Source organism: Leucopleurus acutus, assembly GCF_964270905.1.
Source record: "Leucopleurus acutus genome assembly, chromosome: 3".
NCBI lineage: Eukaryota > Metazoa > Chordata > Mammalia > Artiodactyla > Delphinidae > Leucopleurus > Leucopleurus acutus.
The window spans coordinates 4,041,658-4,060,131 of NC_139145.1; the positions used below are offsets into that span (position 1 = coordinate 4,041,658).

The 18,474-nt window shown below is 61.9% G+C and overlaps 1 protein-coding gene across 3 annotated transcripts in view; it reads left to right on the forward strand.

Annotated features, from left to right (window-relative positions):
- KDM4B (lysine demethylase 4B) overlaps positions 1-18,474 on the forward strand; it is a 134,664-nt gene that overhangs the window by 100,768 nt on the left and 15,422 nt on the right. For 2 of the 3 annotated variants that reach the window (XM_082836020.1, XM_082836022.1), the window contains exons 10-13: positions 1,207-1,403; positions 9,226-9,327; positions 9,677-9,876; positions 17,817-18,259. In XM_082836020.1, coding sequence (XP_082692146.1) covers positions 1,207-1,403; positions 9,226-9,327; positions 9,677-9,876; positions 17,817-18,259 — 942 coding nt within the window. The remainder of the gene's footprint in view (positions 1-1,206; positions 1,404-9,225; positions 9,328-9,676; positions 9,877-17,816; positions 18,260-18,474) is intronic. The other variant, XM_082836021.1, reaches the window with a different exon arrangement.

An 18,474-nucleotide genomic window follows, 5' to 3' on the forward strand; every position in this document is an offset into this window, starting at 1 on the left:
ACCTCCAGGTGATGCTTTGTCCTCTAGAGTCTAGACCAAGAGCCGGCAAACCTCGGCCTGTGCCACATCCGGCCCTCTGCCTTTTTTGTAAATAAAGTTTTATCTGCACTCGTCTACACCCATTTGTTTACGAGTCGGCCTTGCTGCTCCCAAGTGACGACAGAGCTGAGAGATTGTTAACAGAGATCAGTGACCCGCACAGCTGGAAGCATCTATACTGCTTGGTCCTTTGTGGGCAGCTCGCCAGCCCTGCCCTAGACCAGTGGTCCCCTCAGTCTCTCCTTCCCTCTCGCTCTTGGCCTTAGCCCGCAGGTAACTAGGACACCAGGGCTGTCTGATTTCCTCCCCTTGACCGAGGGCTCGCCGTCCCGAGCCTGGCTTCTGCAATCCTTGCCCGGCTTCTCTGGCTCCCAACTCCTCTGGGATGGCTGCAGTGCCTCCTGCACGGGACCCAGTCCTGGGGGCCACGGTGACCCTGTGGCATAGAGGGACAGGCTCCCGGGACGCGGGGTTTGCATGTGGAGACGTCTTCAGGGTCTAGACAGCAGAGGATGGGGAGGAAGGACCCATTTCAGCCCGTCCTCGTTATGCTTGTTTGTCCCACGCTTGGAGCTCCCAGGCACAAGGGACTCTACTAGCCAGGCCAGCATTGGCTTGAGGCGAGTTCCGGGCGCCCTGGGGCCAGGTGCTGAGTCTCCTGGGTCCCCAGCCTCCTCTCCCGAAGCCCAAGGCAGGCACACGGGGGTGGGGGAGCACCTTCTCCAGATCACATTTGTTTCCTTGTTTGCTCTTTGGGGGCTGCCAGCTTTTTCTCTCTTCCTAACTAACCTTTGGAATTACCGCTGTTGTAAGACATTCCATGTGCATTTTACCTGGTCGGGGGTACGCATGTCTGACAGGAGGCAGATTTTGGTTTGAACTGACTGGAGGCGGCCGAAGCTCAGAGCATGTGGCCTCGGCTCCTGAGCGGCTGGGGGCACCGTGGTGGACCACGGTCAGGTGGGGGGCTGCGACTCCATGGGGAAGGCCAGAGGCTCCCACTGCGGGGATGCAGCAGCCTCCCCTTCCCCCGCATCGGGGTGAGAAGACCCCCTTTCCTGTCTCGTGAGAGAATTTCTAGGGAGGATGGGGTAGGCTCGAGGCGCCCTGCGCGGTGTGGGGTGACTGGCCCGCGGGCTCAGTGGTCTCTCTCCTGCCCACATGCAGTGCACATGCCGGAAGGACATGGTCAAGATCTCCATGGACGTCTTTGTGCGCATCCTGCAGCCGGAGCGCTACGAGCTGTGGAAGCAGGGCAAGGACCTCACGGTGCTGGACCACACACGGCCCACGGCCCTGAGCAGCCCCGAGCTGAGCACCTGGAGCGCCTCCCGGGCCTCGCTCAAGGCCAAGCTCCTGCGCAGGTGAGCCACCCAGCGAGCCCGGCCCACGGCTCCGCGCTGGTGGGGCTGCAGGCTGTCGCCCACCTCTCTCCTCTCCTCTCTCTCCCCTCCCCTCCCTCCTCCACTTCTCCCTCTTTCAGAGGCAGAGTGTTTCTCGGGTCTAACTTCCTCCACGGGCTGTTGGGGACTCACCGCCGTCGCTGCCTGTGTTGTCAGGGGACTCAGGCTCCCACCCACTCCTTGTCTACCAGCTCCTGGGAGGTGGGCCCTTTTTGCCCTCTCAGGACCCCGCACACTGTCCCTCTCAGGCTTCTGGCTCACTATCGCGCCATCCCCGGTGTGAGAGCCCCGTTTCTGCGTCGGGGCCGCGTGGCCCTTCTTGACTCTGAGCTATGGCAGGAGCCGTGGGGCACAGGCCCCGAGCTCCCTCCATGAGAGCCACGCCCCTGCCCCTTTGCATCTGTAGATGCTTGTTCTGGTGCCTCGGATAACGGGTTGCTTGAATCCGCGGACACGAAGGTGACTACAGAGACCTGTCCCCCGGACGCCCTCTGCCACCCCTTTCCATCTCAGAGGCCCCCCTCCCGGCCCACCTTCCACCCAGCGTGGTCCCTGCCCGGCCACTGCCTGGTGTCCGGCGGGGAAGGAGAGGGCAGAGTGGCTGCCCCTCTTGGCATCTGTGCCGAGGCCACAGGGATGTGGGTGGCGGAGCTGGGGAGTGAGGGGCAGTGCCGTGCGGCCTCGGAAGCGTCCGACTCCATCATGCTCTTTCTCTGGGAAACGTCCAGGCTCTCAGGGCCTGAGCTATCTGTGGACAGGTTTCAAACAGATTCCTTCTTGGTGCCCAAGGAACGGTCGGCAGGTCCTCGCTGGGCCTGGGGTATGGCTGGAGTGGGCGGGGCGGCCCAGAGCATCCTCGTGTTGGTGTTAGGGCTTCAGGGGCTCAGGAGGCTCTCCCTTGACCACTTGGCTCCACGGCGGATGCCCTGGACAGTAAGACATCCCGTAAACAATGAGCGTGGTGAGTGTCAATAAAACTTTATCTAAGGACACTGGAGTGGGAATTTCATATCATTTTCACATGCCACAAAACGTTATTATTCTTTTAACTTTTTTTTTTTTTTTTTTCGGTACGTGGGCCTCTCACTGCCGTGGCCTCTTCCGTTGCAGAGCACAGGCTCCGGACGCGCAGGCACAGTGGCCGTGGCTCACGGGCCCAGCCGCTCCGCGGCATGTGGGATCTTCCCGGACCGGGGCACGAACCCGTGTCCCCTGCATCGGCAGGTGGACTCTCCACCACTGCGCCACCAGGGAAGCCCTCTTTTAACTTTTGAACCATTTAAAAACGTAAACATCATGCTTAGCTTGTGGGCGGCACAAACAGGCTGCAGTCGGATCTGGGCCTCGGGCGAGGTTTCCATCTGTAGCCCTTGGTCACTGCTGGCGGGTCTTGTCCGCACTGGTCAAGGACGGCGCTTCCCCCAGGACCTGGTCCCTGAGGGGTGGGGCCTTGGCCAGTGTGTTCCTTGGGCAGTGCATCCTTGGTGGCACCCCAGCGCTCTGCAGAAACTGGGAGAAATCATCCTGGCCAAGCGGTCACTCCCAGCCCAGAACCTTCTCCCCGCTGGGCCTGTTCTCCTCTCTGCGCACCCTCATCCGCGTGTTTTCCCCATCCGAGGCCCCTCTCTGAGAATGTTCTCTCAGCTCCAGGGTGCTTTCCCATCTGCTCCTGGCAGCCCGCTTGAAGGTGTCTCTCTTTTCTGATTTCTTTTGTTGTCTCTCCTTTTGACTTTCTGCTGTCCTGTGTGTTCCTCACGAAAAGCACCTTCTCGGTGAGGCTGATCTGCTGCAGCTCCCGCTCTTTCCCGGTCTTTCCCGAGGGAGGGAGCAGAGTGATCCTGCATTTGCATAATGGTTGACTGGTGATGGCTCAGACTAATTGGTCAACAGAGTGACAGCCAAGGACTGGGGCGTCATTCCAGGATGGAATGGGATTAGAGGCTGTCAGACGAGCCTGCCCAGAGGACGGGGACCTGGCCGCCGGGCCTTGGCCGGAACCTTCTGTACACAAAGCGCCCCATACCCCCTCCCTGTCCCCTCATCGTGTTGCACAGCACACCTCCTTTCTGGAATGTCCCTCTCTCCCACCTCCCCTCCCTGTGTGCAGACCTGGGACTGAATAACAAATTCAGTCGTGTTCCCAAGGATGCAATTTTCTTTAAAGCCTTTAGTATGTAAAAGAAGGCTGACTCCCCCACCTTTTTAAAAAGTCGCTGGTTGGGGGGGCTTCCTCCCAAGAGGCTGACTGGGGACTCACATTTGGAGGCCCAATGCCAAGCTGGAAGCCGCTGCCCCCGCCCCACCCCCAGTGGCAGTGGCCCTCAGGAGTCCCTGGTGACTTTCTCTCCTGGCCACGTGGCCAACCTGTCCTCGCCCAGCTGTGCCTTGTCTCCAGGGCTGCCGGCTCCCCCGTCGGAGAGTTGGTTTGGGGGGAGGGGCAGCACCACCCTAGCATCCTTGACTCCTGCCGGATAGGGGATGGGGGCAAATCTGGCTCTGTCCCTAGACCAGGGTCTCCCCTCGGCACCGCTGACGTCCTCTGTGGGCGGCTGTCCCAGGCACTGTGGGGGGTTGAGCAGCTTCCCCACCCCCGCCCACTTGATGCCAGGAGCAGCCCTCCAGTGAGACCACCACAGATGTCCCCAGACATCTCCCAGTGTCCCTCCCCAAGGGCTTGGCATTGGGGTGGGCTCCTCGTCTGCCTGCTGTGGGCACCCTCCCGCGCCCCCATCCCTGTGCAACCTTGCCTTCTCCTCTGGGATGCTGCATCCGTTCCTTGGTCCTCAATCAGACAGGCTCAGCCAGGCCCCCGCCCCTCGAGGGCCCAGCCTTCCTGACGGCCCCCTGCACCCCGCTCCAGATGTCACCTGAGAGCAGAGGCAGGTGTTGGCTCCTTTGGGAGAAAAGGATGCCCTCCCGTGGATTTTCCTTCCACGCCTAGATCTTGTCAGGTGAACTGGCCCCGCCACCTGTGACCTTCTTGTCCGTGCTGCGTGGCCCCCTCGCCATCGCCGCCAGGTGGGACCCCTGCCCAGCTGGCGTCTTCGCCTTGCTCCCCTCCCCCGCTCCTGCCTGCCTGCCTGAGCAGCCTTCCTCCATATGCAGGCTGCGTTTTCTTCTCGGCTCCTGATTATTTTCAAAGAGAGCTTCAAGGAATGCTCCACGTTGCCCACGTGTTCCAGCAGGTGTGTGCTCTGCTGGACACTCACACGCACTCTGTGCAGAGCATCTGAGCAGCCGGGCTTGGAGGGAAGTGGGGGAGGGGAAGTGTGCTCCTCTCCAGACCCACGGGGCCCGTCCCTCCCCAGCTTCTGCTGCTCCCCCTGGCGGGACCTCCAGCTGCCCACACAGGAGGCTAGAGCCCGCTAGCCCTGCTCGCCCAGCCCAGCAGCTCCCGCCCACCACCTCTCCACCTCCCATCCTCGGTCACCATGGAAACAAGGAGCCAGGGAGCACACCCCTGCCCCCTCTGCTGCCCCCAGACCCACCAGGAGCCAGTTTGGTCTCGCCTCTCCCCCTGTACCTGATGCCCTGGCCAGGCTGTACACGACTGCACCTCCGACCCACTCCTTCCAGCCACCCTGACCCTGCGCGCTCCTGAGCCCTTTCCTCCGGTGCAGCTCCTGTCCGCTCAGAAGGGGCCATGACTATGGGGCCTGCCAGCCCCTGCGGCCCCAAGAGCTTGTTGTCCCTGTGACTTCACCAGAAAACCCACTGAAGGCCACACCTACTCGCCGTGGGTCAGGGAACACTGGAGGAAGGGGCTGCGACTCCTGGCCAGGAAGCCCCAGATCCCCCCCGGGGAGTCAGAAGTTCTGGGACAGCCCCACCTTGGGATGCCCAAGGGACTGTGTGTCCTGGGCCCCTCAGTGAGCCCCCTCACTCTGCCTCTCCTGCCACCTGAGGTCCAAGGACACCTGCTCCCATCTTGGAAATATCGGTGTAGGGATTTGGACTCAGTACCAATACCTGATTCTTATCATCTTCGCCAAGTGACATCCTGTTAAGCCTGGCAAGTAAAGTGCACGTTTATGTCCACCCTCCTCTGAAACACCATGAAAACGACTGTAAAGGAGGGACAGGGAAGAGGAGAGGGTACGAACAGCATCGACAGACTCTCAAGGAAGGAAAAGAGGGGCAAGTGACACCTGACTTTGCAGCACAGAGAAAACTCGAGTCTGTGGACCTGCAGACGGGGAGCGGGCTGGTTCAGGCCACAAGGCCTGGGACTCAGGCACGGGCGCCTGCTGGGGCGGGGACCGCGGTGTGCTGGAGGCATCGCTGAGCTCAGGGCCTCCTCCTCCACCCCATCCCCCAGCAGAAGGCGCTGGCCCTACTGCTGGGGAGATCATACGTGCCAGCCTCACATATCCCCAACTGCAGGGCCGGTTCAGAGTGGCCCAACGGAACAAAGCCACACATGTGATATTGGGGGTCCCCCGTGAAGTGACAGGGCTCCCACCTGCCCGCTCCCCTTCTAGGAGCCCTGCTCACACACAGCTACCAGCGAACATCTTAGTCCCTTGTACGTCACAGCCAGGGGTCCCTAAACCCCTGAGGAAACTCAGTGTGAAAGAGTCTCAAACAAAAAAAAGCAGGACCCCACAGGAGAGGCCATGCAGTGAGCAGAAGAAAACTAACTTCTGCGAGAGGGCAGGTGACTTGGCATTTATGGAAGAACCTGCTGTATAAACAAAAAGGCTTTTAGGAAAGAGATGGCTCTTGGACATTTAAAAGGGAGCAAAGGACTTCCCTGGTGGTGCAGTGGTTGGGAGTCTGCCTGCCATTGCAGGGGGCACGGGTTCGTTCCCTGGTCCGGGAGGATCCCACATGTCACGGAACAGCTGAGCCACAACTGTTGAGGCTGTGCCTTGTTGTGCACCACAACTACTGAGCCTGTGCCCTGGAGCCTGCAAGCCACAACTGCTGAGATCCACACGCCTGGAGCCTGTGCTCCACAACGAGGAGGGGCCGCTGCAGTGAGAGGCCCGCGCACCATGGTGAGGAGTGGCCCCCACTCGCTGCAGCTAGAGGGAGCCCATGCACAGCAATGAAGACCCAACGAAACTAAAAAAAAAAACTTTAAAAGAGCAAAGAAATGTCCGAGGTGGGTTGGGAGCCAGCTTGAGGAAATCTAGAATGCAGACTTTTCACAACTCAGGTTAAACAGAAGATTGCAAAGCCTCTGGAACAAACAAACAGGTCAATGGGGCCCAAACAGCACTGGACTTGGCGATCATGATGCTACAAGCTAATAGACAAAGGACAAGGGTCTTAAAGGTCAGGGGAGCAATCATTTCAGCCCAGAAATACCCAGCCAAATTACCAACTTCGTATGGGAAGGGAATAAAGATCTTTTTAGACAAGCAAAGTCCCAGGTTCCCCCTCCTTTCTGAGAAAGCTGCTGGAGGATGTGTTCCAGCTAAACAAGGGCATCAACCAAGGAAGACATGGGATCAAGGAAACCAGATCCAACTCAGGAGTGTCCAAGGCAGTCTCAAGATAAGAGGAGGGCCTCAGGGTGTCATTGAGGAGCATGTGACCCCTGCCTAGGAGGCCACACCAAGATCTTGGAGAAAACCAGGAAAGCTAAGCGTCTAAGAGAGGGGGCCAGTTACTGACTCCAGAAGGAGCGAGCAAAGAATGCAGTGCGAGCAGCTCTGTTGCTCACGGATGAACTATATTTACAGAATCAGAAAAATGTAATATAGAATCTCACCACAACCAAAATGGGAGAGAAGCCAGGAGGGGTTGAGGTGGGCAGGATGGCCACAGCCTAAGTGTCTGTGCTGGCAACTCAGCAGAGAAGCCAGAACCAAAAAACAGCAGCAGCGTGAGGAGACACATGCAAGTCAATACAAGAAGAAATGGCTAAAAGAGGGGAAGGCGTCGCATCTGGGGAGTGGGCCCAGAGGATGCTGTTACGGCCAGACTGCGATTAGGGTGTGCGCACAGCTCCCCACAGCGGTCAGCAAGTCAACCCCAGATTACCCCGGTGTTATTTCCCAGCTTATGTTCTCACAGAACAGATCCTCCTTTGCATGCCGACGTTCACCTCGCTTTCCCCTCTGCAGTAGGGCCTGTCCCTTCGTCTACGTCTCTGCACCTAGTTCCACCCGTTGAGGGGGTGGGGGGGGTCCCTGCGTTGGTGCGGCCCAGTGGCTGCTGGGGGTTTGGTGCTGGGGGCAGAGCTCTGAGCCCACTGGTGTGTCGGGGGCCGAGGAAGGCTTGGGCTCTCTGGGGACCCTAAGGCGGGCAGGGGCAGAAGTGGCCTCCGGGCCAGTTCCGGGTTGGTGGGGGTGGGGGAGGGCCGGAGAGGGGGTGAGGAGTGGGGCAGCTGCCGGAAACCGAGGCCAGGTGAGTTGACGGTAGGAGGGTGCCCCTCTGCTGGGTGCTGGGGCCAGCATGGGGGTTCGCTTGTGGGCACCCGGCCCTGCAGCATTCCCAGACGCCGAGAGAAGCCTCCCGATGACAGCTGGGGAAAAGCCCAGAGCTTCCCGCCTGTGTCCGCGTCGGGGCTGCACCTGGCATTTCCCAAACTCGCTCGGTGTGGAGAGTGTACCAGGGGAGGCCTGAGTCTTTCGTGCCCCTTCCCGCCCCCATCTGTTGCCGACTCCCCTGCCCTGTCCCCGCCCGCCTGTCCTCCTGCACCCCTCCCCCTCGCAGTGCGCCCTTGCACGCCATGCTGTGTGTGATGCCATGCCTCTGCCCATGACGCGCCCTCCCTGGAATGCTCCCTGCTTTCCACCTTTGGTCATCAGGGTGGTTCATGCTGCAGACATCAAGTAGGGCTTGTCGTGTGCCAGGCATTGCCTGGGCTCAGGGCACAGAGCCAGGGGCCCTCAAGTTAGGCAGCGGATCAGCAAGGGACCGGCAGTGGTTAGCGGTTAGCGTCAGGGGACAGTTAGAAGGAGGCACCCCAGGGGCCAGCAGCGTTGGGCAGGGAGGCAGCAAGGAAGCCGTGAGCCCCCAGCGTCCTGCTGCAGATGCCCCTGGGAGGAGATGCGGGTCCTGGCATCTGGAGCCCTTCGGGCCTCCCTGCCCACCCGTCCCCAGTCAGACAGCCCTGCTTCCCCTTGGTGAGCACTTGGTCCTTGGAGGTGCGGCTGCCAGGGACCCTGTAGGGTCTCCTATAAGGTCTTGGTGTCTGACCCCACTGGGGCCACATGGAGAGCTCCCTGGGGGAGGGAAGCCACGGCCAGCGCCAACAGCTCTCCAAAACAACCCCTCGGCTGTGAGACCCGGAGCCTGTGGCTGTCCTGGTGTCCCCTGCCCAAGGTTGAGCCTCTCCACCGCCCTGGCCCCTGCATCAGCTCCCGAGCCAGTCACACACCTCCTGAGGTCTCAAAGCTGCACTGCCCTCTCCCTGGAAAGTTTCCAGGAACCGGCAAGGACGTCCCACCAGGACCCGGCAGGGGTGCCCTGGCCACTAACCTGCAGCCCCCCTCCCCTTGTCGCTTTCCTTTCTTCCTTTTTAATCCCAATTCCCCCTCATTTTCACTGAGAAGCCACAGCTCAGCGTCAGCTGGGATTCTCACTTGGGGCCTGAGGACCGCCCTCCATCCCGTCCGGGGACTGTCGCAGCCCCTGAGGCCGGCGTGGGCAGGAGGTGAGGGGGGCCGGGGCGCAGCTTAGAGAAAGGGCCACCGCGGGCTCTGGGCTCGGAGCTCCTGCAGGTGGAGAGGATGCAGGGAGAGCCCGGGGCCCCGCGAGGCCCTGCGGCGAAGCGTCTAGGGAGTTAACACAAGTCCTAGAGAAAAACCCCCTGACATTTACGTTCTAGACAAATTAGTCTGAAAGAAAACAGACACTGGAAAAAGACTGAGGAGGAGAGGAAACCAAGTCTAGAGAGGAAGAAAGAGCAGACCAGGAGGCCGGGGCTGTCGTAAGTGCACCTTTTGTCTGTCGCGCAGGCATTTTCCACGAGCTTCTGTTTCCATCTGAGCCCACGCTCCCCGTGTCTCCCGCCCCACCACACAGAGGCTCCTGGAGCCCGTCCGTCCCGCCATCCCATCTCCAGCTGCCATCGGCACGCGCTTGACACCCACCTTGCCATCCCCTCCCCTCCCCCAGGCCTCTCTCCCTCCACCACCCCTGCCCCCAGGAGCCAACCCCACCCAGGGCCCCCGCTTCCCCGGGCCTCCTGGGGGGCTCTGTCTGCTGGACAGGGCGCACAGCCCAGGGCTTCTCCCTTCCGTTGTTTCGCCTCCCGTCTGATGAGCCTCCCTCTCCAGGTCTCACCGGAAGCGGAGCCAGCCCAAGAAGCCCAAGCCGGACGACCCCAAGTCTCCTGGCGAGGGGGCAGCTGGAACGGCCCTCCTGGAGGAGGCTGGTGGCGGCATGAAGGAGGAGGCCACACCAGAGGCTGACCCCGAGGAGGAGGAGGAGGAATCCCAGCCACTGCCGCAGGGCCGGGAGGCCGAGGGCTCCGAAGGTCAGTCCTGCTCGGTGCCTGTGCTGGCCAGGCCCCGCGCCTTCAGAATCCCATCCATGTGTCTTGTGGGCAGGGAGGGCGTTTTCTAAAAATGTGCATTCTGGGAGTGCTGTGAGAAGTCCCTCTTCTCCCAGAAACTGAAGTCCATCCAGCTGCTGAAACAGAATCCACAGGTGGGCAGCTTGAAACAACGGGCTTTATTCCTCGGTGCTGGAGGCTGGGAGATCAGGGTGCTGGTGTGCCCTGGTGCTGGCGAGGGCCCACCTCCCGGTTTGTATGTGACCCTCTGTCACTATGTCCTCAGGGGGAAGAGAGAGCCAGTGAGCCCTCTGGCCTCTAAGGTCACTGATCCTTAGCCAGGGCCCCACCCTCATGACCCAGTCACCTCCCAACCAGCCCACTGCGGGGCGGGGTTCAGCATGAACCTGGGGGGACACAGAAACAGTCCGTAACAGAGGTGTTCTCTGCTCGGTTGGGAAAGGGGATGGTCTGCTGTTTGCAGCCAGATGCTGGACGTGCCTGCAGTGGGGATGCCCCACCTGCAGGCTGGCGTTGAACAAAAAAACTGTATCTGGGCACCACGGTGGGTGTGTCTCAGAACCGTACCCTTTACACTGCCTGGGGCCCGTTAGTCGTGGAACATGACTCCGTGAGCGTTTGAACGTTCCCCACTCCCATGTTTTATGGTGCTCCTTTTTCTTTTCCACGGCTGGTTTCACTTTCCTAATTTGCAGCTTCAGCTGCTCACACGTTGGCACCTAGCAGCTGCCCCCCAGGTGTAAAGGAGGGGCCGGGCGGGGCTGGGGGGCTGGTGGCAGATTGCCAGGCAGCAGTGCCTCGGGCCCCCATCACAGGCCATAGGTCGCTGGAGGGTTCCTCTTCGGGACTGTGTCTTGGAGCAGGTGAGCCGGCACAGCTCTGCCTGGCTCGGGGTCAGGCCCTCCCCGGGGTGCTCGTGGCTGGTGTCCCAGATGATGTGGCATTCCACCAGGCACCGAGAGGGGCAGGCGCATGCCTCTGATGTTCCCACCGGCTGGAAGGGGGAGTGTCCCTGCGGGGCCCCCAGGAGCTGGAGGCAGGGAAGACTGGAACGTTTCCTGGGTAAATTGCGTGCTGGCCTGTCCCAGACAGCCTGGCATGACACTTGCCTGGTGGGCATCACGAAACAGCCCGGTCCACACGGGAGGGTCTGGACAGTCTGGGGAGGCAAGACACAGGCGGCGGGGGGCGGGGAGGGGGTGTGCGTCGGCACAGTCTGTGCGCAGGCACAATCACCCCGTGGAAATGGACCCAGAGGCTGAGGCCTGGTGACGCAGGGAGCTAGCGGAGTTGCCAGAAACGGGCTGGACACACAGAGCCGCCCCACACTTGTCACATGTGGGTGTTCACAGAACACATGGTTTTGAAGAAAATCCTACCTATAATGAGAGCATCCAGAGGGTGATGCAGGCTGGAGCAGATCTAACAGAAGATAAAAGACCTTTATGGAGAAAATTAAGAGACGTTTTTGAAAGACGAGGAGGAGCTGTAACATAAACGGGGCTGCATGTGTTAGGGGGGGCTCCCTGCAAAGGTGCTGGCCAGCGGCCTTGGGGGATGTTGACTTCAATACAGCTGGAGGGAGCAAGGCCCGAGGAACAGGGGTCAGGAGAGGCCAGGGCTACGCGACCGGCCGGCTTGCAGGCAGGAGCAAGGACGCTGTCCGGGGCTGCAGTGAAGGCCACCGCTCTTCCCCGGGGCGACCCTCACATGCAGCCCCAAATGTCACACGGGCACCCACGCCCCATGTCCCGTTTACTTAAAGTTCAGAAAACACGCCAGGCAGACACTGGACTGTTTAGGGAAGCATCCGAATCTGCTGGGGCTGCCGTGCGACAAAGTACCCGACACAGGGCTTCAGGAACCGAGGTTCATTGTCTCTCGGTCTGGAGGCCGGAAGTCCGAGGTCAGGGTGTGGGCAAGGCTGGTTCCTTCTGAGACCGCGAGGGAGGGTCTGTGCCAGGCTTCTCTCCTTGGCTCGTAGACGGCCACCTTCACGCTCACACGGCCTCTCCCTGTGTGCCAGTCTGTCTGCATTTTGCCTTTCAGAAGGACACCGGTCACATTGGATGAGGGCCCACCCTAATGACCTCATCTTATTAACTCATGACATTAGCAATGACTGTTTCCAAATGTGGCTGCATTCTGAGGCCCCGGGGTTAGGACTTCCACATAGGAATCTGGGGGACACAGGTTAGCCTGTGTCCCCCAGACACAGGTTTGGCACAGGTAAACGTGCCAAAACCAAGAGGGGCTCCCTCGGAGCGGGTGGTCTGCAGCTGGGAGGGGCACGTGGTCCTTCCGGCTCTGTGCCTGTGTCGTGAGTGCTCCGGGCCCCAGTTCCGTGGGGCGAGTCAGAGCATGGGCTGCGGTGGGTGAATGAATGATGGACCCTCTGCTGTGGGCTCCGGGATCCAGGGCCCCGAGTCCCATCAACAGGTGAGGCGTTTGCATCTGACTCCAGAGGCCATGGAGGTGAGCTGTAGGGAGGTTAGGACAGTGGTTGTTGACATGGCTAGGTTGGGGTTCTGGCCCAAGAGGTTGGGAGACTCGGCAGGTGTCCCTGGTGTGACTGGCAAGGACTGGGGTGGTGACTGCCCTGCCCCAGGGTGGGCTGCGTGGGGCGGGGCAGGAGCAGGCTGGGCCCTGCACCCGGGCCGCCCCAGGTGGCACCTTGTAAAGTTGCCAGGGGGCATCGGTGCTCTCACGGGGGCGGGGTAAGTGGGAGAAAAAGCAGGTGGAAATAAAGAGTCCAGGTTGAAACCTGGGGACCGGGCCCTGGACGCCACCTCGGCAGGCCAGTGGGGTTGCTGGAGGGTAAAAGGAGAGGACGCACACCCCGCTCAGGGCCTGTGGGAGGACGCCTGTCCCCAGGGTCTTGGCTTCAGCCCGAAGCGGCTTTTCCCAGGAGCGGAGTCAGCCCGTCGGGGGCCAGCCAGGGCGGGGGCTCCTGGGCCCGACCAGTTCAGACAGTCCCGAGAGACAAGGGTTTTAGCGGAACCCCTCCTGGGAAGGGTGGGAAGGATGCCTTGCGACCAGGGGCATCTCTCCTCCCTCTCGAGCAGGCGCAAGGGGCTGCCGGCCTGAGGCCGGATGCAGGGCAGCCAGCGAGAGTAGCCGCACTGTTTACCCAACTGCTTAGCAAAGGAATAATGGCTCTCTTTTCGTTAATTGAGTTGCGTTAAAATGAACCTTCGCCCAAACCCATCGACTGTTCATAGAGACAGCCGCACCCCCATGCCCCGTCACCCCCTGCTTGGGCCCGGCCCCGTCACAGGGACACTGTGCCTTGGCGTCTCGGGATCCCAAGAGGTGGCCGCAGGCTCACGCACGGCGAAGGCCCGGTTCCTCTCCGGTTTTCCCTTTTCTAAGCAGATTGTTACCTAAACGGGGCGGGGTGGGGGGTGGTCTCTGTGTCCACTGAGAGTAAAACATGCTGCTGTAGACCAAACCCTGCAGGATGTGTGCCCTCCTTCCTGGCATCTGCAGCCACTCTGTCCCCCTTCCAGGGCCTCAGCCCAGGACCCCCAGGGCTTCTCCAAAAGGCCTGCAGGCTCCGTGCTCTGTGGTGGGCTCAGTGTCACGTGACTGTGGACCCCAGGCAGAGCGGGGACGTTCCCAAGGAGGCACCTCTGCTCACGGCCGGCTGCTTCCCTTTTCCAGACACCCCGTCCCTGTTCCACTCCAGAACCTGGTTCCCAAGAAGGAGGAGTTGGGGTGTTGGGACATCTCCTGGAACATCAGCCCCTCTAGAGGGGAAGGGGTCCCTTCAGGGGACAGAGGGAGGCTGCCACAGCTGGGGAGCCACACGCCCCGGTCGGGGGCTGTCCCTCAAGCCCTTGGAGGAAGATCGCTCTGAATGCATCAAATAAATAAGTGCTCACAGTCGGGGGTGACAGCAAACACGTCTGGGGAACGAGTGGAAGACGTTAAAGTGGTTTCTAGATTCCCTTTAACGCCAGCTTCCTGCCCCTCAGAGCTGTGAGTGTGAGGGGCGTTCGGGCGCGAGGACAGGACATTTTGTTTTAGGTTTGCGTCGGGAGGGCGTGTGCTTGACGCCGCTGCTCACGTAGGAAGCTCCCTGACTGGAGTAGGCGGAGGCGGGCAGGATGGAGGTGTCCGGACCCTACAGGGGCAGGAGGGGGCCCGGCTGGCTGCGGGTCCCTTGGCCTGGGGAGGGGGGCTGCTTCCCCTCCTGGCTGCCAGGTCCCACCAGCTCCCGCTGCCGGGGGTCTGCAAGAGCAGCTGCCCTGTGGCCTGGCCCAGGATGGGATCAGCAGCCTCCGGCACAGCAAGCCCTGGTCCTGGCGGGAAGGCAGCCCGTGTCCACCTGGCTTGCTGGGACCGCAAGGGCTCCCTCCTCCTGCCTGGCCCTGGCCAGCTCTGGCCAAGCACGGCCACTGTCCCTTCTGGCAGCTCTGGAGCTGGGGGTGGCAGGGGCAGTGGCAGGGCCCCAGGAGGGCTGGTCCCAGAGTACGTGGTCCCCCGCAGGGCAGAGCAGGGCCGGGGATGGGTGTGCAGCCGCCCTGGGTCACTTCCCCCTCCCTCACGCACCTTTTTTGACGGCTTTAGGACAAGACCGGGGCGGCTGCACCCAGCGGGGAGCAGCAGGCTGGGCGGGGCATTGACACTCACGCCACAGTCCCCTGGCCTGGCCTGGGCTCCGCTCGGGAGGGATGCGGGCTGGCTGGGCCAGGCAGGGCAGGGTCCCTAAGCCAGGCAGCAGCCCTGCACCCCTGCTCCCCCCTGGGAGAGCTTCGGTGGGAGAGGAGGCATGGGGGCCGCGGGAGCTGGCGCGGCCGTAGCATCCGTCGGCAGCGGGGGGTTCTTGGCTGTGTCTCCCCGCGGAAAACAAGTGCCAGACGGGCCCCAGCAACCCTGCTGGGCAGAGGGGCTCCCTGCCATTCTGCGCCCCTTGCACACCGGGGGTGGTGAGAGGCCCTGTGTGCTGGGGAGGGGCCCGGCTCGGGTCCGAGCCACCGCTCCAGCTCCATTTCGAGGCTCCTTCAGGCGGGCCAACCAAGGGGCTTTCCAAGTGCGGCCTGCCTGCCCTAGGCCTGCGGTGGTCCCCACGGCGTGAGGACAGACGGGGCCCGGGCCCCCCAGCGTCCCTAGTGCCCTTGGGCTTGTCCCCTAACAGGGGCCTCTGAGTGCGCCCCCGTCAGCTTCCCAGGGCCTAGTGGCCGTGAGGAAGGAGCCGGGGACGTGTCCTTCCCCAGCAGCATCTGGAGCCGGGCAGCTCGCAGGCTCTGCTGTCCTGAGGCCCGGGAGGCCGTCGTTGGACTTCCATTTGGGTGGCCGCGCTGTCAGGGAGGAGGGCATAGTGGATTTCCTTAGAGAACAAAGCCGTTTCTCCGGAAGTCCCTGCTGCCGTGTCAGAATGGGGCTCTGGGCTGCCTCAGCGCCATTTCTATAAATCAGTAGAAGCGGCAGGAAAGAGCCTGATCTCTTGGGCCTTGGTCACCTCCTGGGGCTGGGCTGCTGTCACCAAACCTTATGAGCAGTGTTTACCCCACACCTCTCCCCGCCCCCCACCTTTCAGCGCCCCCCATCCCCCCTCTCCCACGTCTCCTGGGACAGGGAGGTGACCTTTAGTGGCCAGGACCATCCAAGTCCAGCATCTGTAGAGGAGAAGCAGCTTTGTCTGCGGAATGCCCATTTCCTTTCCTCGGCCGGATAACTATCCCTGGGGTGCTGTCAGTTGGGGGGTCCTGGGGAGCGTGCTGGGCTCCTCCAGGTGAGCAAAGGCACAGGAGGGATCCTGACTGCACCCTTGCCCTTGGAAGGCTCAGGGCCAGAGGGCATGGGGGGCGCTGGCAAGCGCTCCCTCCTCTGAGCCTCTCTTGAAAAGCTCGGCTGCCTGCTCCGGACCCTGCGGGCTGCAGCGACCAGAGGGGCCCCTCCACGAAGGCCAGGCTGGCTCAAGCCTCTGTAGCTTGCCTAGTGGGGGCCGCGGGTGGGGGTCGGCTCCCTCCTAGCGCTCAGGGCCGGGGATCTGCCTGGAGGAAGGGAGGGAGGGCCCTTGCTTGACCCCTTCCTGGGTCAGGGCCGGTCAAGGACTAAGTGATGGCCATGCCCTTGGGAGCATCATCCCACCTGTGTCGTTATCTTTGGCTGAGGGACGGGGGTGAGACACGGACAGGTTTTTATAGCAGGAGGTAAGTGTGGATGCCGCGGGGACCAGCAGACCCGGTCACGTGTCACGTGGTAACAGGTTTAGCCGGGAGAGGGACCACTGCTTTTCTGCGAGTTGTCCTTACTTTCCCGGCCCTCAGAGACCCAGACTGTGACTGTGGCATTGGAACCAACAGTTCACGGGTACCATCAGTAGGATGACCAGTACGTCCCCGGGTATCAGCTGCTGTCACACCTCATGTGACGTCCTGAGCCTGTGGGGACCCGGGACAGGCAGTGAGGGCCTGAGCTCATGTGCCCATTCTCCAGGTGGGCAGGGAAGGCCCGAAGGCTGTGCTCTGAGCCGCTGGTCCTTGTGGGCGGGCATCCCTGAGGCTGTGCACACCTCGCCCTGAGCACAGCAGGCCTCGTGGAGCCCCCCGCCCGCATGCATCCCCAGTGGCTGTGTGATGTGACCACAGAGACCCAGTGGCTGAAAGCAACAGTCTTATTCTCCGACATTTCTAGGGGCCAGGAGTCCGACATGGGTCCCGCTGGACTAAAATCCAGGCATGGGCAGGGCTGGCTCCTCTGGAGGCTCCAGGGGAGAGTCATTCCCTGCCTTTTCCAGCTTCTAGAGGTGCCGCATCCCTGGCTCTCGGCCCCGTCCTCCATCCTCACAGCCAGCAGTGCAGCATCTCTCTGGCTTCTTCCATAGTCATGGCTCCCTTGGCCCCAGCTGGATCCCCTGCTTTTTTTTTTTTTTTTTTTTTTGCAATACGTGGGCCTCTCACTGTTGTGACCTCTTCCGTTGCGGAGCACGGGCTCCGGACACGCAGGCCCAGTGGCCATGGCTCATGGGCCCAGCCGCTCCACGGCATGTGGGATCCTCCCGGACCAGGGCACGAACCCGCGTCCCCTGCATTGGCAGGCGGACTCCCAACCACTGCGCCACCAGGGAAGCCCGGATCCCCTGCTTTTAAGGATCCCTGTTAGTACGTGGGGTCCGCCTTGGGATCCTCAGCTCAACCTCATCTGCAGAATCCCTGCTGCCATGTCAGGTTCCGCATGCACAGGTCCCGGGGCTACAGTGTGGGCGTCTTTGGGGGCCATGACCCCTCCAACCACACCGCCCATCTCCGTTTATTTGACGAGCTGCACGCCCGCTGTGGTCCTGAATTAAGATACTGCTGAAGACACTCCCTGTCCACCTCCCTCCCCACCCCGTCACCTGTCAGGAAGCCCCGCAGCGCCGGCCCTCGCGTCTTCCGGGCCCTGCAGGCCCCTCTGGCACTTCTGTTTCACACAAGTAGAACCACTTGTTTATGGTTTGTTGTCTAAGGTTTTGCTTTTTAAAAATTCCACAAACCGTGTGCGTTTACTGTAGAAATAAAGGAAACTCAGACACATGAAAAGAAAATGCATCCCACCTCCTCCCCCCTCCCCTCAGAAAGGATGTTCAGAGCCGGTCTCTTCCCAGCTGCTTTCGGAAAGCTCGCCTCGGCGCCCCGTGCTCATTCCAGAAGGTGCTCTGAGCGTGTGGCAGGACTCTTGAGGCCAGGGTGCTGCTGCTCCAGGGCTCGGCCGCCTGGCAGGGGGACCTGGCAGCAGTGACAACTGCCCGAAGCCCGGGTTCCTTGGGGGAAGGCCTGTCTGGGCCAGAAGGGGCCCTCAACTAGTGCAGCCGGCTCCCACTCGGGCTGGGGGGCTCGAAGGGGGTGCCTGGCCACTGGCCCCTGGGGTGCCCCGGCCCCCGCCTCTGACTCATCTCTCTTCTGTCCCCACAGAGGACGGGAGGGGCAAGCTGCGGCCAGCCAAGGCCAAGAGCGACCGGAAGAAGAAGAGCTATGGCCCTCTGCACCTCCACCACCCGCTCATGCCCCAGCTGCCGCCGCCCCCGCCCACCCAGTTCCCCACCGAAGAGGTGCCCCTGCTAGAGATCCCGGCACCAGCCACTGGCCCTGAGGCCGCCGAGGAGAACCCCCCGCCACCGCCTCTCAACGTGGTGCCCCCCGAAGCACCCAGCGAGGAGCCAGAGGTGAAGCTGCGCCCCATCATCCCCATGCTGTTCGTGGTGCCGCGGCCCGGCCCGGCGGCAGGCGACAAGGGCCGCGTGTCCTGCCAGCAGGCCTCTGAGCACTTTGCCCAGAAGGGCCCCACCTGGAAGGAGCAGGTGGCCCCCATGGAGCTGACAGGGCCCGAGGAGGAGAGCGGAGCCGGCGAGGTGCAGGTAGGGGGCACTGGGTCCCTGGGGCCGGGGGTCCCCCTGCCCCACGTGCTGGCCACAGCCCCGCTCGTCCGAACGGCCCCTGTGGATCCTGTCCCGGAGGCCAACGGCACGTACGTGGTTTAGAAGCCACCTTTGGGGGAACTTCCCTGGCGGTCCAGTGGTTAAAACTGCGTTCCCAAGGCAGGGGGCCCGGGTTTGATTCCTGGTCAGGGAAC